Source organism: Mus caroli, unplaced genomic scaffold (assembly GCF_978045245.1).
Source record: "Mus caroli unplaced genomic scaffold, Mus_caroli_1 scaffold_7, whole genome shotgun sequence".
Lineage (NCBI taxonomy): Eukaryota > Metazoa > Chordata > Mammalia > Rodentia > Muridae > Mus > Mus caroli.
In genome coordinates this window covers 29,302,292-29,326,259 of record NW_028227262.1, presented here as the reverse complement: position 1 = coordinate 29,326,259, position 23,968 = coordinate 29,302,292, and the positions used below count along the sequence as shown (strand labels likewise).

The following is a 23,968-nucleotide window of genomic DNA, read 5'->3' as shown; positions in this document are numbered from 1 at the left end:
TACCAGCTCTGCCTCTGCTGCCCTCCCCTTCTACCAGATGCGCTAGCATTTTGCTTCTGGAAAAGGCAGCAACTGCCTGGAGCAACTTAAGAGCTGATACCTCTTCTCATTTTTTTTTTTTTGAGGGCACTTGAGACAGGTCTAGCCATGTAGCCAACATAACTGAGAATCGTGAACATCCTCTCTAGTCCTGGGAGGGCGAGGCTAACAGTGTACCGCCTCTGCTAGGTGCAGGGGCTGTTTCCTACCCACAACCCAGCCAGCACAAGATGCTGGTCTTAGCCCAGCCAGGATGATCATGTATGGCACAGGGAAAAGGGACAAATGTCTTCCCGGATTTGAGGAGACATCAGTCCTACTCTCACAGGAAGTTCCTGACCCCCGAAGACGAAGCCAGTATTTTTACCATGGACCACTTCCCGCTGTGGTATCGACAGGCCTCTGAGCAGCCCCCCGGCAGCTTTGTCTTCAATCTCCGCTGGGCAGAGGGACCAGGTAACCTACACCTCTCTTCGCTCTTCCCCAGAGTGGAAAAGGGGGACAGGGTGATGTGGAAGAGAGGAGGACCCCAGGCCTCCCGCCCTGCCTTCCCTCCTGATACCGCAGCTTGGGACACGCCTGCTGCAGCACACAGAATATGTTCCCATCCCCAGCCAGCCCTCAAGCTCCAGCATGGAGCAAAGGGAAGAGATTTGACCCAAAAGCCAACCAGTCAGACTCTCCTGGCCCACATTCCCAAGGCGAGATCAACTTTAAAGCTCATAACCTCAGGGGGCATAGCCATGTGGCTCTTCCAGTCTCCACTCCCCTCAGATTACCCAGAAGGCAGCTCCCAGGGCATAGGGGAGACAGCTAAGGCCAGCCAACAGACCCCTATAGACCCAGGCCACGGGGTAGGGAGAAGTGGCACCAAGCTGGGGACTCCACCTTCCAGCCAGCCCTGGTCACTCTGGAGGATGGCAGGAAAGAACACCAGGACCTTCACTGAGTGTGAGGAAAACTAGACTGCTGAGAGCCCGTGGGGCCTTCAGTACACCCTTAAACTCTTAGCTACCTTTGAGAAAATGGTCCAGAGAGGCTGGCAGGCTTGTCCAGGACCCAGAAGTCTAGGCAGCAAGTGTCCACCAGGTTGCCACAAGGGAGCTGATCCCAATGCAGAGGGGCTGGAACTTGGACAGTACCCACTCGTGGGTGAGTGAAGAGGGCAAGGGCAGACTCAGAGATGACCGCTCTCATGTGTGTGTGTGTGTGTGTGTGTGTTTGAATTGAGGAGGGTTTGCAGGAAGCCAGCAGGGGAACACCATTGTGTGTCTGCATGCATGTATGCACACACACATAGGGACACACACACACCGTGAAGGGCTGCCCTGGGGCTGTCAGCTTCAGGAGCTCGGGCTTTCCAGGGTTGCCCCTCTAAGCTGAAGACGACGAGGGATAATTCTGCTCTATAACCCCAAAGTGTCCTTACTAGCCACTAAGCCTGTCTCCCCACCCTGTGTCGCTCTGTCCACCCACACACCAGCATCAAATGTGCTGTACAAACATTTCCCTGCTAAAACCCCCATGCAATAAGTGCTGTTGCTCCCATCTCTCATCTTCCATGGGGAGAAACGAAGGCTCAGAGACACTCCGTGACTTACTCAGGCTACACAGCACGCATAAGAGCCCTTTACACAGCAAGCTAGAGCCAGGTCCACCTCACTCAAGTCCAGGTTATTTTGATACCCTAGATATAGGGCAGGAGACAGAGAGAGAAAAGAGGTTTTTCATTCCCAGGACCCACAGAGGAGGTTCTCAAAGGCCGCGCAGAAGGTCTTCCCAGGTTGCACACCTGAGGCAGAGAGGCAGCTCCTCCCACACGAAGGGCTCCCAAAGGACAGACACCCACAGACTCCATAGATGTTCCCTGGGTGAGACCCTGGGCCCCGCCCAGTCAGGGTGACAGGCTCCCTCCTGCCTGCACTGTCACCAGAACTGCCTGCTGGCTGCTAGGGGAAGCTTTCTGTGTCCATGAGGTAGGAGGGCAGGTGGGTGGGGAACGGAGCTGCCAGGAGAAGAGAGGGAAGCTAGCAACCCAAAAGGGGACTGCTGAGGAGGGAGGCAGGAGCTCGCTCCCTTCCTACGCCCCTGCACGCTTGCTCAGCCCGAGCACATGCTTAAAGCAACGTGGACAATTCCCATCCTCCCCAAGAGAAGGAACATAATTTCATTTCAATGGGGTCAGGGATCTGTGAGGGCAGAGGCAGAGAGGGGTAACCTCCAGGCTAGCCTGCGCTGTACTAGACTGAGTGCTGCCCACTTGGGTTGCCCCTGTACTTAGAGCTTATGCTATATGCTACCCGCAGGTACACATCAGTCTGCCAGTGCCAAAGACCTGGTCCTGGGCCTCCCACACACACCTCATCCTGGCCTTGTTCACACAGGCTCTGCGTCATGTGACCATTGACACTAATGTTGAAATTCCCAAGGTCCCCAGAGATTAACGGAGTGTTTCCCAAAAGTCTGTGCTAACTAGAAGGCAGGCTACAGAAACAAGGACTCCTGCAGGAGTTCCCTACGTTCATGCCTTATAGATGTTTCCAGAAACAAAGTGGGGGATCTGGTCTCTGTTTCTATTCTGGTTCCTTTGGCTTTGCCATGGCAAATTTTTGGAATGGAGAACAGCTCATGGGTCGTGAGTTCCCACAACCTGAGCATAGTTAGATTCTGGAGCTGTGTTGAAGCTAGCAAGGTCTCAGGGGAAACCATAAGAATGCTATCCATACACCAGGAGGTGGTGGCGCACGCCTTTAATCCCAGCACTTGGGAGGCAGAGGCAGGCAGATTTCTGAGTTTGAGGCCAGCCTGGTCTACAAAGTGATTTCCAGGACAGCCAGGGTTATACAGAGAAACCCTGTCTAAAAAAATAAAAAAATAAAAAGAATGCTATCCATATGAAACCATGCTTGGCAATCTCTATGAGGCTTTGAGAGCTAGTTATCACAGGTAGTGTGACAGAACAGGATAGTACACAGTCTTGGACTATGTAATGGAGTCTGACCTATAGACTAGAGGCCTTTGGGAAACTGGCTCAAGGACACGGGTGGATAGAAGCCAGAGGTCCGACAGTAGTCTGCCGGAAAGCTACCCTCATGTAGAGCTGAAACCACCCTCTGAAGGGCAGCAATGAAAAAGGAAGTCATCATGGTGGTGAGTTGGGCACCACCAACTAGGACCCATGAAGCCTTGTAGATGTGTCAGATGCCATCCTGGCTGCTGGGGTGGCTCATCCATTGTATCTGGCTCCTGAGCAGCACTACCACTGTCACTTTCTGTGACTAATAATGGCAAGGCAGGGTCACCCACCACCCAGGCCTAGGATGCCAACAGCCTGCCCTTTAATATAAAGTGCATTTGTTGTCAACTCAACAGCACAGTCACCCAGCAAGAGGGCAGGGAACCCCAACTTAGAGTTGCCTTGGCCATATTAGCCTGTGGCACAGTCTTGATTGTTAAGGATAGGAGGACTATGGCCAGTTCCATCCCTGGACAGGAGGTCCTGAGCTGTATAAAGAAGCAGGCTGAGCATGATCCAGGGTGACACAGGGTGATCTAGAAAGCAAGCTCCATAGCCAGCGTCACTCCATAGTTCCTGCCTTGTCTCCCTGCCCTGGCTTCCCTTCCCTCCCTACATTGCTTTTGGTTGTGTTTATTACAGCAACAGAAATACCAACTGGATCAGAGCCCCCTATGGGTAAGATGCACACAGGAGAACAGGCCGTGGCAGGGTCCTGCTGCCACTGCAAGGGAGAGCTAAGCAGGAGAGCAGGTAGGCAGGTTTGCAAATGAGATGAGCAAAATCATGGTGTCGCTGTGGTGCTGGTATCTCTTGGCTTAGGCTGGCAGAGACTAATGGTTGATCTGGCAGGTTCAGATTTGTTCAGATGCAGGGACGGCAAAGGACTGTCAGGTGGTAGATAGCTGTAACCCATGACAGCCACAGGACCCTTCCTCCTCCCACCTCACCTTTTCCAGGGATAGCTAATCCTGGCATTCCTATTTGCCCTGAATTCCAAGAGATAGGCTCAACCCCCGACCCATCTCTGCAGGTGCCAAGAGTAACAATAATTCTCATTTTTCCAGATAGCCCAGGCAAGCCAGTGGCTGTAAGGGCCAGCACAGCAGTAACTGTGACCGTGGATGGGAAGACGGCCATTGCAGCAGGTAAGAGCAGTCCTGAACTGCTGTGGTGGGAGCTATGAGGCAATGTCGTGGTGAAGGCTGGCAGGGTGGGGCTGGCTCAGCTAGAGCACCTGTCTAGCTGGCCTGAGGCCATTTCATCCCCAACACCACGCATACAGGAAGGAAGAATAAAGGTGCCCTGGATATAGGGACTCTAAATTTTTCCCAAGAGAAATGCTAGGGGAAGGAAGTGGATGCTTATGTCATTTTGTTTATAAAACCATAAAACCAAAAAAGATTCATGGGGTAAAATACAGCCCAGAGAGGTAAAGAGACCTGCTCAAGGTCACAGAGGACAGGAACAATCTAGACGGCCATCCTGTCCCTGGGACATTGCTTCCCTAAGATGTTACCTTGAGCTCTAGACCTGAACTCGTGACTCTACTTCTACCTGGAACCCGAGATGACCAAGGGAGACCATGTGACAGACATAGAAACTGAGGCATGGATAAGTTATTCGTCCAAAGTCTCACGTAAGAAAGGCAGAACCTGGACTCAGACCAGCTCCCTTTGGGACCTAGAGTCAATCCTGTTGCCTAGGTTTTAAGGAGAGCATCCAGTGGCCCTCATAAGCTTGGTCTGACTTTGCAGGTTCTTGGTGGCTTGGTCAGCCCGTGGCATCTGTTTCTTATTGTTTGGGCCTGTGTTCATGCCCTCCACGTTCCTCAAGAAGCTGTGCAGTCCAATGGTTACTCAACCTGGTGGATCAGGGGTACCAGGCATTTGTCTGTCACACTCAAGGGGCCTGGTGAGATGGGAGTTCAGAGGCCTGCAGGGCCCTGGCCTCTTGCCAAGGCTGTAAGCATCTAGCAGGGAGGTACAAGAGCAGAAGGCCTGAGTTTCTTCACAGAGCATGTGCTAATCCAGAGTCAGGGTTCCTGTGTATCCTCCTCTGAACTGAGGTAAGGGCAGGATGCTCAGTGACATGCCCACCTCAGCATCTCTAGCATGTTGTAAGGTGCCTCCCTCTGGCACCTTACAAAGCGATGTATTACATCCCAGAAGCTCCTCACAGCACAATCCTTCCAGAGCCCGTGGCGTACTAATCCCAGGTCAGAAGTGATGCCCACCTCTCTCCCTAGAATCCTCCTGTGGTTTGGTCCCCAAAGACCTGTGGCTACCTCGTGCTGCCTGGAGGTGGCCTTCTTCTCAGTCCCTCTACCTTGAATACCTAGGGAAGGTGAGGACTGTGAGGCCAGCCTGCTGCCTGTGCTTCCCCACACTCTCCAATTACCTGATATAATTTTTAACTCAGAGCTGAGTTAGAGCCAGGAGGGGTTGCCATAGAAACCATGTCCCAGTGCCTCGAGTTGAACTCCTTCAGACAGTCCCCGTGATGCTTGCCCGCTCGGGGTGCACGGTTGTGACAGGAAAAGCATGAGGCGCTGGAGACCTGATGCTGTGAGTTCATCTGCATCCCATTCTGTATCCTCCTTTCCCTAGTTCCCCCCCCATCCCCACCCCTAACCCCACCCCCACCCCCACTCCCACCCCCGAATGACCTCCCTGACCCTGGGACCAGCTGGGACCTTCACCTCAAGGAGGGGGTAGGTGGTGTGTCTGCTGTATCTGGAAGCTGGGGCCTTGGGTACTCTCCAGAGCAGGCAGCCGTGGTGCACAGTGTCTAGGCAGGAGCTGTGCCAGGCCTGTCCTGCTGTCTGGAGGGACTTGAGACACCTTATGAGTCTGGATAGACAGGACTGTTGCCCTCTGTGTGTCTCACAATGTGTGCTGCGCTGTGCTGTCCTGTCCTGCTCCTGCAGGGGGTTCAGGGGAGAGCAGATATGGCTCTGCTATAGAGAGACTAGAGGAGGGTGACCCTAGCTCTGACCACACCTAGGAAAAGAGGCTCTCTGGCTGCATAGCTTTGTGTACCCTGGGGGGTTCACATCTCCCTGGGGTCTGTTCCTGCCTTAGTGAGTTGCCATTCCAAGAAAGCTCCCAAGGTGAAGGCTCCATGTGAGTCTCTGAAGGCCAAGAGACTTCAGAGGCACAGGGCTAGAGGCCAGTCCTGCCCTGGAGATGATAAGGCCACAGGGAACCAAGCTTTTCCTCCTGGGCTGGACCAGCAATCCAGAGGCCAGGCTTTCTTGTTCTCCCCGTCTTCAGTGCTGCACCCCCAGCTTTCCGGGTCCTAATTCTAGCTTCCTACAGGCTGAAGGGGCATAGTTATAAACCTACATGTGGGGTGCTTATGTAGCCAATCCTAAAAGACCAAGGTGGCAGGCATTAATTCACTGAGACCAGCACACACACACCCGCCCCGACAATCCTGCACAGACCCCAGATGTCTAGCAGAGTCTGCTCACCTCTGCTGTGCAAGCTTCACTCTGCCCTGAGGCCCACATTTGTTACTGTAAGGCAGGAGCATGGAGAGGCTTTAAATCCCAGCCCAGCCCTGCCCAGTGCTTTATCACCCTTGTCCTGAGCCAATTCACACCCAAGATAATGCTCTCATGTCCCTCCCAGCCCTGAGGTCCTGGCTACTGGGCAGGGGACCCATCTGTCACATAGGACTCTCTGCATCAGGGTGACACACATGGCTTGGCCGCCTGGCACAGCAGGGAGACAGGGCACCACTCTTCCACTGCCCACATCCCTTCCCACCCAATGAAGCAAGGGAATACATAGGAAAATAGTCTTTATTGGTCTTCTGAAACGACAAACCAGAAATATAATTTTGCCTTTAAAAATCTTCTGTCTCAGGCTAAAGATATCACCACTGACAACACCCTCCCTCCCCCAGGCCCTTAGAAAATCCCAGCTCTGGGATTGGCCCACCAGCCAAAAGAGGAAGGAAGACTGTGGCCCAGCCTAGAGGATCCTGTGATCCTGAACAGCAGCCAGTGCTCTCTGTCTACCTGCCAGAGAACAACCTTGGAGGCTCTTCTGAGACTCCCAGTACTCACCCCTGCTAGTCGAATAGGTGGCCGAGGACAAGAAGGAGGGCTGAGAGGCTGCCCTGAGGCCCTCATAGGTGTATAGTCAGTGCCTAAGTGTGTACCTGGCTACTACCAAGACCTTCCCAGGGCAAGATATCAGTCTGGCATCTCCTACAGAGGTATCTAATCTCTAAGGAGGGGACAGTTTAGAACAGAGGGCAGTGACCTTGAAAATGTGCACAGCCCAGGGGCAAGAATCTCCAAACCAGATAGGACTGCAGCCATTTTTTAGCCTGGGTAGTCCAGGTGCGATTGCACACTCCCAGGAAACCAGGCAGAGTCGATGAACCCCTGGAAAAGAAAGCCCCATCGCCAAGAACTCTGAACAGAATGTAGCCATCCTGTCCCTGTTCCTGCAGTCTGTCGGGGACGTGTTGAAGGCAGCCAGCCTTCTCAAGGACTTACTGCCTGACATCTGCTTTCCTTAAGGTGAGACACCAATCTCAGAGCACAGCCCAGACCCAGCCTCTGAGGTCATGCACAAATGATGCAGATGACAGAGGAGACAGGAGAAGCCAGGCTGCAGGGGTAGAAACTGCTGGGTGTACCTGGAACCTGCAGGGAAGAGGCTCCCAGGCATGCCTGGGGGTCTGCAACAGAGCTCTCAGTCGCCTGGAACCTGTCATTCATACTCGCACACCTCTGGTAAACCTAGCAAGAGAGGTGCTAGGGCTGCCAGGACAATGCAATTTCTCCAGCTGCATACTTTGGCCCACTTAAGAGGTCTCAAAGGATCCCTGTGTTGTCATCCAGGACCCAACCCCTGATGACATGGGAAGACTGTAGTCAGGAAGTAAGAGGGGCTGTGGCCTCCAGGCTCAGGGGATAGCAGGCCTCTGCCCCAAGTTCTCATGATGTGTGTGTGTATGTGTGTGTGGCTTTGATCTGTGGGAACATTATAATGATGCCCTGCCTGACAGTGAATTAGTATATAGAGTAAGGCCCTGTCTCAAAACCTCACGCTAGAACAAAAAGTATGGATAGAATTCGTAAACCTGGAGCAATGTAGTCAGAGGAGTCTATAGCCAATAAAGGGACATAATGACATCCACCCAAGGGGGACATTATAGCCACTTTGGTTTTTCTAAACATTGGACCCAGATCACAGGACTGGGGTGGTTTCACATTGGCTAAACTGGACAAGCTTCACATTGCAAAGGACTTGAGACATCTTTCTGGCTTTAAAAGGAGTCACAGAAATCTACCTTTGGGCCTCCTGTCCCTCCCTCCCAGGCCCTAATGCAGACTGAAGTGGGAATGAGAAAGAGGTAGGGAGAGTCACCAGCTGTGGCAGCCCTGGGCAGGAGGGAAGTGCTCAGTGCAGATGATGTCTCTAGAGTAGGTTCTTTGCTCCCTGTGGACAGAAGCCTACAGCGAGGCTCAGGGGTTCCAAAGACAAGAGGCCCAGAGAAGGCCTTCCACGGGAACCTTTGGCCCGAGGGAAGCCTCTGGGAAACTTGGAAAGAGATTGGGACGAGGGAGCTGAGGGAGGCAGTCCCAGTGTCAGGCTGAGATGGGGCCTGTGATGGAGGGAAGGGCAGCCCTTTTGGTAGCAGTCCCATGGAGTCTCCTTGCTGTCCTACCTGGGCCAGACAGACAGCTCTCATGCCACAGACGAGATCTGCTTCTGATCTTCATGCTCACCCTCGGGGTCCCCCATCAGCGGCTGGCGCTTCTTGAGCTCACGGTGGTACTTGGCCATGAGAGACGCGTAGATGCAGCCGTAAGCAGCGGCCACCACCATCATGATGCAGACAATGCCACACACGACCCCGGCGATGATCACTGTGCCAATGGCTCGCCGCACACTCACAGGCCGGTACCTCTGCTTCTGTGGGCAGGCAGTGCTGGGTTCGGGCTCAGGCTCAGCCCCAGGCTTAGGTTTAGGAGGCTCCGGGCTGGCCTTGGTGCATGGTGGTCCTGGAGCATCCAGCCCAGCAGAGTTGTTCTCATCCTCTAGCTGGGAACAGTAGTTAAACATCTCCATGGGGACCGCACGCATGTCCTTCCCCCTTAACTCCTTGGGTAGAGTACAGGCAAGCTGATCCAGGCGACCCCCTGCATCCAGGGGGAAAAAAAGAGGAGGTGAACAAGCAGCTAGAACTGGGGTGACCTCCCCTCCCCACCAGACCTCCAAATGGAAGGCACAAAAGGAACAGTCCTGCCAATAATGTAGTCATTCCTGATTATGGGAGAGTAAGAGCAGGCAGGAACTAGCACCTATAAATCACTGTGCTGTAGAGGAGGCCACCACAGCTGCCAAAAGCATTGAAAATGGACATTACCGTTACTTTTATTTCACAGAGAATCCCCTACCCTTCTCATTCAAGCCTGTCCTTCCAAGGTCACACTGACCTACAGCAGTAACAGCTGGGAGCATGCTCAGGACATGGCTTTGGTACTTCATGCCATGACCCTGCCCAAACTGTATATCTACTTCTCTGCCTAAAACCTGGCTGCTCACTGATGTCTGTGAACCCTTGCCACTGTTGTCAACACAAGCAGTGGCCTGTGTCCCTTCTCAGAAAGAGAACGAAAGCCAAAGCCACAGCCTCATCTGCTCCCCCACACAGGGCTTTGGTGGCCTGTGAACACCCAGAGGAGGGCATGGGATCTTCCTGGGTTTGTCAGGTGTACCAGCACAGAGACATCTAGGGAGCAAACCCTGGAGACACAGGAGACTGGAGTTGATTGTGGTGTTTAGACAGTCCACCAAACCACCCTCATGACACTGGGCAGACCGAGCAGGGCAGAGGAGGAGTATCAGTACCTAGGTGGGTAAGGTAAGAGAGCTCCCTCTCCCAGTGCAGAGGCCTCAAGTCCAATCTCACAAAGACACCCATCTTAGTGTAGGATGCTTGGATGCTGATGCCAACATCTGGGTTGGGTTGGGTTGGGTTTTTTAAGGAGTGCAAGGTTGAAGACTGGATCTGCGAAACTGGTTCCTGCCTGCTATGTTACAGGCAAGGATGTGCCCTGAGACCAATACCAGTGATCATGTAATCATGACCACCTTTGGTTAGAGGGGCAGAGAGCTTCAGAGTGAGACGGGAGTGACCTCATTTTCCTGGGCCAGAGACCCGAGGTTGAATCCTGTCTGTGTTGTCACCTGAAAATTATTTAACTCAAGTATTGAATTATGTCTGCATCTCCAGATTCTTAGCCGCTAAGTGGGGATATCTATTTCGATTAGCTGCTTGAGAGATTAAAGTAGATAATATGCACAAGGAGGTATCTGTAAACTGGAAGCTAGACAACAGCATTAATCATTTCTCCACTTCCAGAGTCAGCATCATCACAGTGACTAACATCTCAAAGTGCTTTCTAGTTTGTAAAGTGTTTTTAATTAATGCATTGGAGCCGCATGGAAATGTTGAGTTAGTGGCTGGGTAGGAAATGAATGAGGTGAGAGTGAGGGAGAGCATTGTGTTATTCTCAGAACGTTAGTGCTGATTTGTTAATTCCACATACACCCAACAGCTGCCTTGTGCTAGCCACTGACTGTGTCTTTCTGGATGCTCTCGACGTTATGAATACAAATGAGCAAGGGCGCAAGCGAATCAGCGTTCCACTGCACAAGGCCTTTCTTTATGCTGGGCACTTTTCAAACCACCTCGTAGGCACTGCCCTATTTAATTCTCACAATTGGCCTTTCTCCCGTTGACAGATATACCACAGAGATGTTAATTAACTTCTCAAGATCACACAGCTAGTAGGTGGCAGGGCTAAAATTCAAACAAGATCTGGCCCTTCTCAGCACTGTACTGATTTACACCCCCTCCCACTCCATCCCATCTCCTCTTTTCTTATTTATTCACTTATTTATTTATCTATGTGTAGACACAGTCTCTGGTAGTCCAGGCAAGCCCTTGAACTCCTGATCCCTGCTTCTACTTCTCAAGTGCTGGGATTACAGGTATGAGCCTGGCTAAGCACTCATTTGATTAGCTCACTTGTTCATTATAGAACGTTCTCAGCTTAAAGAAAGAAGGAGCTGGAAAGATGGCTCAGCGGGTAAGAGTGCTTGCTGTTCTTTTGAGGAGCCAGTTCGATTCCCAGCACCCACAGCTGGGTACTGGGTAGCTGACAGCTGCCTATAACTTTAGTTCCAGGGGGCGCCCTCTGCTGGTCTCTGCGGGCACTGCATGCATGTGATGTATGTAATACACTTGGACATACACGCATACACATAAAGTAAATAGATAAAACATTTTTACAGTTGGGGGAGAGATCAGGGGTGTTGCAACCTCACAGAGGTTGTTTAACTTAGAATACAAAGTGAGTTCCAAGCCTGGGTCCAGAGTCAGGCTCTGAGCTAACACCAAGAAGAGCACCAAGACAGCACAGCGGGTAAAACCACTGACATGTGACAGTCCTGGTGGCCTGAGTTACATCCCTGGAGCCTACCTGGTAGAAGGAGAGAACCAACCCCTAAAGCTGCCCTCTGACCATCACACGCGCTCTGTGGCGTGACGCTTAAGCAGACGTGTGCAAATAAATAAATAATAAGTTTTTAAAAGGAAGGATAAGAAAGAAAAACTCAGACCATTCGTCTGCTTATTATTAAGTCTTCAGTCAAATGTTCTTGGGACTGGAAGCTAACATCACCTTCACAGGGAAAATGGTTGTGTCTGGGTTTCGGTTACATTCTGCACTCACGTAAGAGGCAGGTGACCTTATTATTCCCGGGAAGGGTGATTGTTCCTCTTCCCGTCCTGCCAGGGAAGCTCAGAGGCATACAGGCGGGATAGAGAGCATTGAAAAAGCATCTGTCATGTGTCTTTAAGTTCCCATATGAAACCTAAGGAAAGGGAGGCAAACGCCTTTAAAGAGTCTTAATAGGCATAGATGAGCGGCACCTGGCTTCCTCTGACTGCAGGAAGTGGCGATGTTTGGAGTAGGGGGCTGTAGCTCTCCTCTCCCCTGCCCTCCTCCCAGCTCCCCTCTTGCCTGTGGCATGTAGGGCTCACCTCTGTAGGAGAACCACTCCAGCCAGTGTTTGAACTCCCGAAGGTTGCAGTCACACTCCCACGGGTTGTCCCCGACCTGAAGCAGCTGCAGGCTTGCCAGGGGCTCGAACGTCAGCCGGTCCAGGCTCTGCAGACGATTGGAGCGGAGGGACAAGGAGCGTAGAGCCAGGAGCCCATCAAAAAGCCCCGGGGGCAGCTGGGCCAAGCCGTTGATAGACAAATCCAGATGTCGAAGTAGTGGGGAGCGCTGGAGCAGGTCCCTGTCCAGGGTCCTGATGCTGTTATTCCGAAGCTGGAGCTCTGTCAGATTGACCAAATCCTCGAAAATGGACCGGGGGAGCTGGTCAAGAAAGTTGTTGGACAGGTCCAGTCGCTGCAGGTTGGACAGGTTGGCGAATGCCCAGCTTGGTAGGGCACTCAGCTTATTGTTCAGGAGCAAAAGGCTTTGGGTGGCCGCGGGCACATCCGGAGGTACAGTGGTGAGACCCAGGCCACTGCAGTCCACCTCCAAGCTGCGACTGTCACATGTGCAGGAGAAGGGGCAGGCAGGGAGCACCTCCACAGCACACAAGGCAATCCAGCAGGTGATCCCTAGGGAGGAGTCAGGAGGAGAGAGTAACAGGCTATTGGACTCCCCTGCCTCAGTTTCCCCCTACCAGCTCACACCCAAGTGCCTTCCTGGCCCCTTCTCCTTTGGCACAAGCTACAGTCAGTTCACAGATATTTATTGACCACACAGGAAGGTGCTTAGGAACCTGAAACACTCATGTTAAACATGAGTGGCATCACACTGTGACCAAAAAGTCACTTGTGTCAGTAGAGTAGCCTAGATAAGCCGTACAGGTCCTCAGTTCCTGCTCACATGTCACAGAACTGAGATGTCCTAATGCCCCAACTGTTTATAAATATACAATCTTAGAATATCAGGGAAACTTTTTCAGTCTGTGACCACAAGGCTGGGTCCTTCCCATGGGAACCTCACCCCCACCTGAAGCCACATCACACTGAGATGTGCTTTGGTCATGAAAGGGGAGTCCAGAGTGTCCCCTGCGGTATCATAAATGCTGCCCATTTATCAGATCCCGATGTCTAAGGTGGGACGAAGGCCCAGCTAGGACCTGCATTGGAGCATTATGATAAGACACAGTAAACCACACAGCTTACAACACTAGAAGTCTGACCAACAGTGGCTCCATCTGCACTTGAACTCTGAGGCTGCCAGGCCCATCCTGTCCTTAGAGGCAAGGTAGCATTTCTAGGTGGATCAAGTAACTGGATTCCTGCCATGTCCAGTTTTTTTTTTTTCCCCAAGACCCTTCTGAGCAGAATATGTGGGTCCAGCTCTGGGACAGCTGCTGGAAGTAAGCCCTGGAAAACAGCCCTTTCTGTCGGTGGCCCTGTAGTCAGTCCCACTGCCCCAAGTGCCAGAGAGGCCCGCCTTTCCGGGAACCTGGGAGACTAAGATCACACAGTTCTGTCTCTGTTACACCAACCCAGAGTCCGGAGGAGAGTCTCCAGATGGAGAACTGAGGCGGTTCAAGCCAGTCGCCTCCCAGCTGGCCCTACTCAGATGGCCAGCAGCCAACCCAACCAGGGCACCAAGATGAGACAGTCTCCAGTCTGTCTGGTGGGTGTCTGGTCATCTGAAGTCCCAGAGGGCAGTGTTTGAGGGAGGACAAGATGACACTCTCCCTGCCCTTTCATGTGGGATTAATGACAGTGAAGGAGACACTGTGAGGCCGACACCTGAGCTACTTTATTCTTGGTGGAAAATGAGCACAACTTAGTTATACAGTCACCTTTCCCTGCTACCTGAGGCCACCCGAAATGACCTCCAACCCCTCTGAGCCCATCTACAGGGTCAGCCTGTCCCATAACACACATACAGTGCACATACTGTTTTATGCACACACACATGCACACACAGTTTTATGTGCACACACACACAAACACATATACACACACATGCACACATGTACACACACATGCACACATGTACACACACATGCATGCACATGCACATATGACAAACACGGTTTTATGTGCATACATGCTTTATGTTTTACTCTCAAAGAGTGTGATGCACACATCCGTCTTCAGCACTTAGGAAGGAGGCTGTGGCAAGATCACTGTTTGAGACTAGCCTGGGCGGTGTAACAACTATCTAAAGAAACTGAAAGAAGGCATGGAAGGAGCATGGGAGGAGGAAGAGAAAGAGAGAAAGGAGAAACCAAGGAGTAGAGGAGACAGGAGGGAAGGATAGGGGGGAGAGGGAGGAGAGGGGAAGAAGGGAGAGAGGAGGAAAAGAGATGGACCCCTTAAGAAGCAAGAGCCACACTCCATGTGCTTTCTGGTGGATAAACTAGCAGCTGGATAGGGAGAAAACAACCCCCTCACCCCTCATTTCCACCCCCACTCCCCATCACCAAATTCAGACTTGCACCAAAGCTCTAGTGACAGGAAAACTTACTCCTGCACTGAGAGGTGTCGGAGTGATCCCAGGATGAAAGGGATATGAGCCCCCGGATCAGCCATTCACCTGGTGAATAATTCAGACAGCTCCCTGTCAGGGCAACTGGACCGAAGGCCAGAGGAGGTCAGGTGGAGCAATGTCCCTTTGGCCATTTCTCACTTCTTACTGTGTAGCCATGGGCAAACCAGCCATGACTGACCTTGTCCCTTTGAAGAGGATGTTCCTGGACAAGGCTGCTTTCACTAGAGCCGTTGCCTCGGTGTTCTGTGTGTAGAGGGAGTGATGGATCCAGTCCCTATGACTCCTTCTCCCAATGCTGCCCCCTAAGAGCTCCCTAGTGCCGCTACAGAGCTGGGAACTCTGCAGCATACAGATCCCGCTGGGACCTCTGGCTTCATCCAGCAGGCAAGATGGCTGAGGCCATATGAGAAGGTAGCTTTCTTACAGCCGAGGCTGGCTGGCCCTGCGACCCTCCTGGGGCTGATTTCTCCACACCCGCTGCACACATTGCAGATCCCAGTATAAAGGAGTGAAGCTGGGTGGCTCTCCTACAGAACTCTTGGCTTGTGACTGCCAGGGAAGGAGACGCATGGGGCAGAGCCAGCTGTTCAGCCTCCTCCCAGCCTCTGGAAAGCACTCTGCATGGACTCTCTTTGGTTAACATGAGTCTAGGCCTCCAAAGCAAAGCCCCAGGCATTCAGGATGGTCCAGACATCATGTTGTCACCCTGTCAGATGCACACACACCCCCACCCCCATGCTGAGCACATACTCACAGGAGACCTGCCTCCATTGCAGGACAAGCTTGCTCCTCTGCTCTGGGCCACCGCCTGGTGCCAACATGGTGAAACCCACACTCTCCGCAGCTCTGGAGAGAGAGCCCCCTCAGCATGTACCACGTGTCAGTCCTGAGAGAGAGAGAGCAAAGCATTTGGAGCCCGTTCCAGCTCAGGGGTCAGGGACAAGGCCTAGGTGTCTCTTTACAATTCTTCACCCCCTCTCCTGTTGCTCCTGCAAGAAGGGGGTCAAGAGGATCTAGCAGTCCTAGAAGTGGGCTGGAAGGCACAAGAACTGCCAGCTGAACCCCAGCTCAGTCCCCTACACCCGCTGTCTTTCCCTCACTCCCCTGAGGCCTCTTTGCACTCTGGGGGGCTTTAAAAATTATTCCCTTGCAATATCGCTTTCTCCACCACCACCACCACCAGCACCACCACCACCACCACCACCATCACCACCACCCCAAGCTTACCACAGGGGAGGAAATGAAGGTGCATCTCGCCTAGGTAAATGAGTGAGACCCCACCTGTGCCCCTCCACCTAGATGTACCAGTCCCGTCATTCTCCCCAATGCCCAGCTTACCATAGCTGTGGGGAGGCAGAGGCCAGGCCCTTCCCTTGTAGCTGCTACTGACAGGTAGGGAGTGAGCTGCTGCACCACCCCCTGCCTCTGAGCCCACTATCACCTTGAGGTGAATTACAAGCTTGATCCTCTGCCAGCTGGCCGATCTATAACTCCTGCAGATCAGGGCTTCCTGCTCTTCTGCTGCTGGCCCGAGAGACACAACGACCTGGAGGAGAGGGTGAAATGACTAGCGGTAGGCCTAGTGAGTGTAGGCAGCAGGCTACCCTTCCAGGGAGCAAGTGGGCTCCTTACTGTTTCTAGGGCCTTCCACCACCCAGTGTCCCCTAAGGGGGCCCAGGGCCTCCTTAGCACCCTGCGAGATGTGGTTAAGAGCTATGAGGTGTTGATCCAGAACCTGTGCCCTGCCAGCCTCCTCCCAGGAAAGGGTCAGATAGGGGAGGCTGTGGTGTACCCCAGCTCCCTGTTAGGGCCCAAAGGGCCCTGTTCTCTGGTACCACTCCTCCCAGGATAGCTGCAGGTTTGCCTTCCTTGACTGCCAAGCTCATGGCTCCTGTATAGTTTCAGTTGCAGCCCTCAGAGTTCCGTTTAGTCCTAGAGCTTCCAGCCAGTGGCCGAGTGGAGCTGACACTGAGGTGAGCGGAGCTGCTGGATGCTTGGCCATTTGGTCAAGAAGCCTGAGCAACCTAGCAAGGTTTCCCTCAGGTTCAGAGAATGCTCCTGTTGCATCCCCGACCCCATCCTGATCCCATTTAATCAATGTTTTGTGATGTTTTGTCATTTGAAGCTGGCTGGGAACCTGTTAGGTAGATCAGGCTGGGCTCAAATTCTGAGATCTCTGCCTCCCGAGTGCTGGGATTGAAGGCACAAAGCCCAGCTGCATTCTCTATTCTCTACCTCCACTGCATGCCTCTAGTGACCTTCAGGAAGCCACCGAGGTGGCCTGTGCTGCTATGAACTATGTGGCCCTCAGATACTCTGCTTTGCTCCCGGCAACAGCAACTTGCTCGGAACTGTGGTACCCATCTGCCAGCCTTGGCTTCACCTCCCCACTGCCCAGTTAAGAGGCAAGAGTTGTGAAGGATCCAGCAGGGTGAGCATGGCTGTAACTCAGCACAGCTGTGGGCTGAGGGCAGAAGCCATGTGTGGGGGCCCCAGCACTTAGTGGTTACAGTAGCTTGGCTTCCATTCTTCTAGAACTCTTCTGGCTCAGATCCATAGGCAAAGAATCTCTGGGTTCAAATCCATACCCTCCATCTCCTTCTGACACACTGCTTAAACCCCGCCCCAGATTCCCGACCCTAAGAGTGACAACCTGATGGTCGGTGGGTGGAAACAGAGTTGGATTGAATGACATTCCATAAGGAATATTGGCAAAGGCTCCCACCTGGCCTTGAGCTTATGGTAAGCTTCTTCACCATCAAGGGAGGTCGGTCCCACAGATGCTTGAGCCTGCTGCAGGCTGTGACAGGTCCTCACTCCATGCCGTGTTCACCGTGCACTTATTCTATATATCTCTGCCCCTCACATCAATGCCCACACAGACCTGCCGTCTCAGACAGCAATCTCCCTCTTGCTATGTGCCTCCAATACCTAACCTGCGAAGCGTCAGCCAAGCCACAGTCACAGGATCTGTCAAATAGCAAGCAGGCTGCAGCCACCCAAATGCACAGATGTCACCACCAGCTTGCCAAGGTTACGTGGTCAGTCAGGGTGGGTCACAGGCTTCTGAGTCAGGCTGTTTACCCACTTCCTGATGGCTGTCACCCTGCAGGGGCCCTAGTAGGGAGACACTTGTGTGTGCACAGGGCTCCCAGACACAGCCTTGAAGCAGAATGGGGTAGGCCCATACAAAGACACACAACTGAGTGTATCATAACACACATGCACTCCCACACATAAGTCGCTAGGCATGTACGTAGGCACGTACATGCATGCACACCCACACACAGACACATGCCTTGCTGGCAGTACTCCAGCACCACTTAGCTGCCATCATTCATGAGGCAGAAAAAGGATGCCTCATGGTCCCCGCATACCCCCAGCAGGTAGGTACAGGGGCACTTCCAGCCTGGAAGGAAGATCCGCTGAGAACCCCATGAAGCAGCCTTAAAGCCAGGACAGCTTTTATTCTTCGGGTCCAAGGATCGATGGAGACCCAGGCCATGTCTGTGGGACAGGCTGTGGAGAAGCCTCCTCCAGGCTGACCTCCACCTGAGGTTCCCAGGTTCTTCCTCCCATTTTCCCCCCTCAGGACCCCAGTGCTTATGATGCCCAGGGACCGTGAGCCAACAGTGCAGGCCAGGCTGTTTGTTGTCTACTGAAGCAACAGAAAGGACTCTGGTGACTGAGATCCTCTGGAGAAAAGAGGCCAGGAGTCTAGGAGAAGATGCCCCTGGCCCCCGCCCCGCCCCCACTCTGCCTAGGTAGCTAGCTGATCTGTCTCCTCTGATTGATGTCAATGCCATCCTGATCCTTGGAGAGGTGTGGGGGAGGGGCGCTTCCTAAGCCTTTCCACCCCAAGTCCACTCACACACCTCCCAGCAAAAGACCCTTCTGGCCCTGAGCCGCAGAGACTCCTCAGGAAAGGGGTGACCTACATTGGGAGGCAGAGGACAGCTGCTGCAGCAGGCACTGGCCAACTGCTGGAATAAATTAACACTCTGTGGGAGTGGGAGGCAGAATGGAGTTGGAGGTCCTACTTGAGGGAAAGAAACGGCCCTCACCCTATCCCCACTCCCCACCCCCGCCCCACCCTCATCTGCAGAACCTGCACCCAGAACTAACCTGTATTTTTCCTTATCCCCAGAAACAGACCAAAGGGGCAAGGCTAGGCTCAGCAGGATCCCTGGACTCAGGTTGGAGAACAGGGTTGATAAGCTAGGACTGACCAACCTTTGAACCTCCCAAACCAGAAACATGCAGTTTTGACTCCGATGGGCTAATCAGATCAGCTAGCCTGGAACCCTTCAGAAATGCTAAATCTCAGGTGCCACACAGACAACGAGATCCCAGGCAATTTGGGGTCATATTCAAGATTGAGAAGTACAGGCCAGCAGATTGAGCCAGGGCCTGACAGCTACCCAGAAAGCCATGCTGGTATAACTCTAGATCAGGCAACGGGGACAGCATGGGCTGCATACAGTTAGCCTAGAGAAGCTGCGACAGGAAATGGCAGATTTTAAGGAAAAATAAGTCTAGAGCTCACCCAGAACCTTAACTAACCTTGCCTAAGGCAGGCCAAGACAAGGGCACCAACCCCAGGGCCTCATACAAGCCTTTAACATGGGGAGATGCTAACAGCCGCCGACAGAGAGCTACACAATGCTGTGTTCTTGATCCTCATACAGTTCAGAAAGGTGTGTTTATCAACATCATAGGGAAACTGAGGCATGGAAAGGGTTAGGAAAATGGAAGAATGTCGATTGAACCTGTACCTGTTTTCTGTCCACAAAATTTTTGACTCAGTTGCCCTCACAAGTTCCTGCCTCAGCCCTACCCCTCAGGTAAAGGCTGGTTCAGAAACAGAGACATAGCCCCCCCATCCATATAGAACTTTACAGTTTATAAGGCATCCATCTCCTCATCACTATCTGAGCCAAGCACCAGCCCTGTCCCCGTCCTACCCATAGGATGGAAGAAATCCAGCAAACCTCTCCGGGCTGGGACCTGGGGGATGTGTTGAGGCAGTTGGGGAGTGAAGGATTGGCGCAGCAGACAGGTGAGGCAGGAGCAGGGGGCAGCTGGAGCTTCCACGTGGTCCTGCTAACCCAATGGCTGCTGCACCCACTACTGATAGGGTGTGGGAGCTGCCCCCTCCCCCAGCTTGGAGCAGCCAGCGAGGCTTGCTTGCTTGCTTGCTTGCAGAACATTGAGGTTAGGATGACAGAGTACACCTGCCCTCCAGTTTCTCCCACAGATGGAGGCCTACTCTCCCCATGATCTGGGTTCACACTCAGCTAAAAACCAAAAAACAAAAAACAAAACAAACAAACAAAAAAAAAAAAACAACCCACCTCACCCCAGGCCTGGGATCCTCAAGATTCCTTCTTAGCACCTCTCAAATCAAGTGTTTGCAACATGCATCAGGGCGTGTCCTAGGCTCTGATTCCTGGGCGCCCTGCTGTGTCTATCTTCCCAGGAGGTCTCTCCTGGGTCAAGGCTCCTGCATCCTCCCCTCCTCGCCCCCAGCTCTATACACCTACAGAGGGGAAACAGAAAGGGCTTGCATGGTCTACCTGATTTGTTCTTCAGGGAATCTCAAGGCTAGTGAGTGGCCTGCGAGTCATCTTGTCCCATCTTAGAGGACTTCCAGGAAGTCTGGACATCTGGTCTAGGCAATTGGAATTTCTGGTAGCCCAGAACACAGGAAACTGAAATGTCCCCTGAGCTGCTGTCACTTGTCTGGCCATGAGGCCCTTCTAGTAAATGCCCCCACCTCTGCCCCCTGTCAGTCACCCCTAAACTGCCCTGTGAAGCAGTTTCTAAATCCTTCTGCTTGGACCAGCCACACGCCCTTCCTCCAGGTTCCTCTCAGTACACTGTCTTCTCCCCGACAGCTTCTTGAGCCACTTTCCATGTGAAATTCTTCCTGTCTCTGACAGAAAGAAACCTTGGAAAGCAGAGTAGGAAGGAAACCCAACATACACGGGGTTGCTCTGTGCCGCTGAAGAAGCCATTGAGGACCCGGGAGGCTCCCACCATTCAACTGCCTCCCTGGGCAGGCGCCAAGAAAGATCACTCACTCCACACCCAAGCCTCATCCTGGCTCCCCGCTCTTCCCAGCCTCACACACTCACAATCACCCATTCCAGCGCCTTCCTTTGCCACCCACCTGACTAAAGCAAGCCCCTGACTCTGGGTCTTGGCACTTGGAAATGAGACTAGGGTAAGCTTGTCCTGAGCACAGACACATCCTCTAGCCAAACCTCAAAGAACACAGCTGGGGGAGGAGAGGTGGGGGGCTTAAGAAGCCCGCCTCTTTGCCTGTCCTGCCTGGTTTTCCTGTCTCCCTCTTCTGGCAGAGCCGGAGCCCTCCTGCAGTGGGAAGGTGGGGGTGGGAGCGCTGGGCTCTTCTTGGCAGCTTGGAAGCTGATGTTGGATTTCCCTACCAGCTGGACTTCCCCCGCCCAGCGCCACATGCTGGCTCCTTCCCCTCCCCCCACCTGCTGTAGTTATCTAAGCTGTGGGCCTGTCAATCTGAGTCACACAAGGCAATGCCCAACAAACCCTGGCAGCCTGGTGCCAACATCCCCACCACCACCCTGGAATGCAGACAGCTGGGGGTGGGAGGCAGAGCAACCAATCAGAGCCCAGTCCCAGACCTGCCGGCCATACAGGGATTTGAACTGCAGATTCCTGGGCAGAATGCAGCGTTATGAAATGGGCCTGGGGCTCCTGAGAAGCGGTGTCCTGCTCCGAGTTGGCCATCCATGCCCATATGAGCCAGGCAGCAGGTGAATGTAACCTCACTGTACACTGCCCCCTACACTAAGCACCCAGGGCTCAGAAGGCGTCTGGCCCACCTGCTGCAAAGGGCATTATGCAGTGGTGGACCACCTAAGCATCTCGGGCTCCTGGCTTGTTTGGCCATCTAGTGTGCTAAAAATCAAGGCCTGGGTTTGTAAGGAAGAACGACCAGACACCCCTCCTTCACTCCCAGCCACACCCCCACCACGGAGGCTCTATCAGGACTGCAAAGACTATTCCAACTAGGAAGGGCTCCTTTGCACCCTTGTCCAAGGACAGCTACCTCGGGGCCAGCAAGGCCAGCAAGAGCAACTGGTATAAAGGTCCAGCCTGCGCCTCCTCACTCAGTGGGTCCTCCACCCTCCACCCTTACTCAGGCCTCTCAGAATGCCAGCCTGTTTCCAACACCCAAGCTGTCTCCCCCTCCCATAGCTGCCGCTCCTCCCGCTGCAGGGACATTTCCATGCTACCCGGGGCCATCATGTGGCACCAGCGCTGCTCTCCTCCCTGTCCCCTCCTCCATACCCCCTCCTTAGCAGAATACACCGCTATGTCCCCAGCACTGAGGAGTCAGAGTTCCTAATGCTCTGTACCTTTGGGTTGCCCAGGTTATCTGGTCCTAAGTGGTTCCCCCACCCCACCTCAGCAACTGCCCTGGGAAGAAAGCCCTGATAATCGTGCAGGGACAGGTGTTCCCTAGTTCCCATACCCAAGCCCTTTGCGCCAACCCCATTCTCTCCCAGAAGCCGCTCACAACTCACCTTTTTGCACCGGGACCTGATGCTCAGACCAGGTAGCCGGACACGGGCAGCTTGGCAGGCAGAACGCAGGGATGTCCGGTCTGGTTCAGGGCAGCGGGAGACTGGGCAGCGCCTGTGAAGGAGGCGGACCCGCAGGCTGAGCTGCCGCTGCCGGGGAGGGGGCTGCGGGGTCAGCGACAAACTGAAGCGAAAGAGGGAGGGCGGGAGGAAGACAGACCGAAGAGGGGGAGAGGTAGAAGGATCAGAGCGCGCGTGCTCAACAGCAAGCAAGCGGAGGGAGGAGAGCGCGCAGCGGAGTGACAGCTGGGGCGCATCTGCGATGGCGGGCGCGCGCACCGGCCTCCGAAGCTCTGTGGCAGCAGGAGAGCGTTTGTGGGTGAATCTCCGCTGCCCCAGACTAGAGGTACCCTTATCTCCTCTCACCTCCCAGGACTCCTGCAAGCGGCCATCTCTGGCTGTCTAGAAGGCAGGACCTTCCAAGGGGTACAGGACCCAGGCCACAGCCCCGCTGACTGTCTTGGATCTTAGACCTGCCGGAACACTAGGTCTGTCTCCTGTGTCAGACCCCAGTTCTGATAAGGAAAAGCCAGCTCCTTAAAGGCTGAGTTCCTCTTACAAGAGGAACGCTGAGGGTCCTCAGAGATGCCAAGGCAACAGAGGGCCCTTTAGACAAGGGGCTGAATCTGTAGATGTGACCACCCTTGGCCAGGACTATTTGGGAGAGAGAGATGTCAGAGCAGGCAGCTGCAACCTGAAGGATCAACAAGCAGAAACCATGTGCCTCTGTGCACACGGGGAACTGAAGGAGCTGGCCTTGGTGGTCTAAGGCCTCTCTCCCAATCAAGACAGAGCAAGTCTAACAAATTGCGGTTCACTGGCATAAAGAGTGTTCCTTCCAATGCGGGGCTGAGCCAGAGGCTAAGCCAGAAGAGAAGCTGGACTTCCTAACCTGCAGCCTGAAACAGGCCTCATTCCTTTACATCCTGCCTGTTCAGCAGATGGTCTAGCTTGTAGGTAACACAGCATGAATATGTATCTCAGGGTCCTTTCTCTAGGTTATATTCAGGGCTGGGCGCACCTTGATTCAGGACTGCAATCCAGCAGAGCTGAGAGAGTCCCCATCTTCTCTGAAGTTCCCTGTGCCTGCCCTTTCAACAAGGCAACCAGCCACTACCCTAACACTCTCCCAGCTCCTGCCTCAGCAAAACAGACCCTTCAGGAGCACGGTGATCTCTGTGCATAGTGATCTATCCCTGCCTTAAAAACTCAGCTCTGGAAGGTGGGGGTGGGGGCAAGATGGCTCTCCTAGCAGGTAGCAGCACTTGCTGTCAATCCTAATAGCCTGGGGTCAACCCCGAGAACCCACATGGAGATAGGAGACTCCCACAGGCTGTCCTTGGGATGGACACACACACACACACCATATAAGTAATATTAACAGCAACACCCAACATCCCTCTACAGGGATTTTTTTTCTCTGTGCCACTTTATGGTTCTGATCACAGAGGAGTCCGTGTGGTAGCTTTTTGTCCTGTATTGTGAGCTGTTTGGGGGTAACTTGCCTTACCTTTCCCTATCACCCACAGCTCTATGCCCTCCTGTTGGCTAAGTCTATGCTTTTGCTTCTCAAGTAGTTAGCAGCTGAGCAGTTACCCCTGGCTGAGTTCTTGCCTTACAGAATAAGCAGGTGGGTTGAGCTCTGCAATTGCCTCCCCCAGGAATCCTAGGATGCTGGCACTCCCTGAGTACCTTCCAGGCCACCGCTATCAGCTG

General features: G+C 53.4%; 2 protein-coding genes across 4 annotated transcripts in view; one reads left to right on the top strand and one right to left on the bottom strand.

Moving 5' to 3' along the window:
- The window catches only part of Cacna2d4 (calcium voltage-gated channel auxiliary subunit alpha2delta 4), a 113,421-nt gene that overhangs the window by 70,532 nt on the left and 18,921 nt on the right, over window positions 1–23,968 (top strand). For all 3 annotated transcript variants that reach the window (XM_085840070.1, XM_085840069.1, XM_085840068.1), the window contains 2 exons: window positions 368–495; window positions 4,123–4,203. In XM_085840070.1, the coding sequence (XP_085696196.1) occupies window positions 368–495; window positions 4,123–4,203 (209 nt within the window). The remainder of the gene's footprint in view (window positions 1–367; window positions 496–4,122; window positions 4,204–23,968) is intronic.
- Window positions 6,868–22,392, bottom strand: Lrtm2 (leucine rich repeat transmembrane protein 2). Its single transcript, XM_085840071.1, has 5 exons — window positions 22,196–22,392; window positions 15,966–16,173; window positions 15,382–15,513; window positions 12,134–12,724; window positions 6,868–9,221 (listed from the first exon to the last, which is right to left on the bottom strand). Exons 3-5 carry the CDS (start codon window positions 15,446–15,448, stop codon window positions 8,767–8,769), a joined length of 1,113 nt encoding a protein of 370 aa, XP_085696197.1. The 5' UTR covers window positions 15,449–15,513; window positions 15,966–16,173; window positions 22,196–22,392; the 3' UTR covers window positions 6,868–8,766.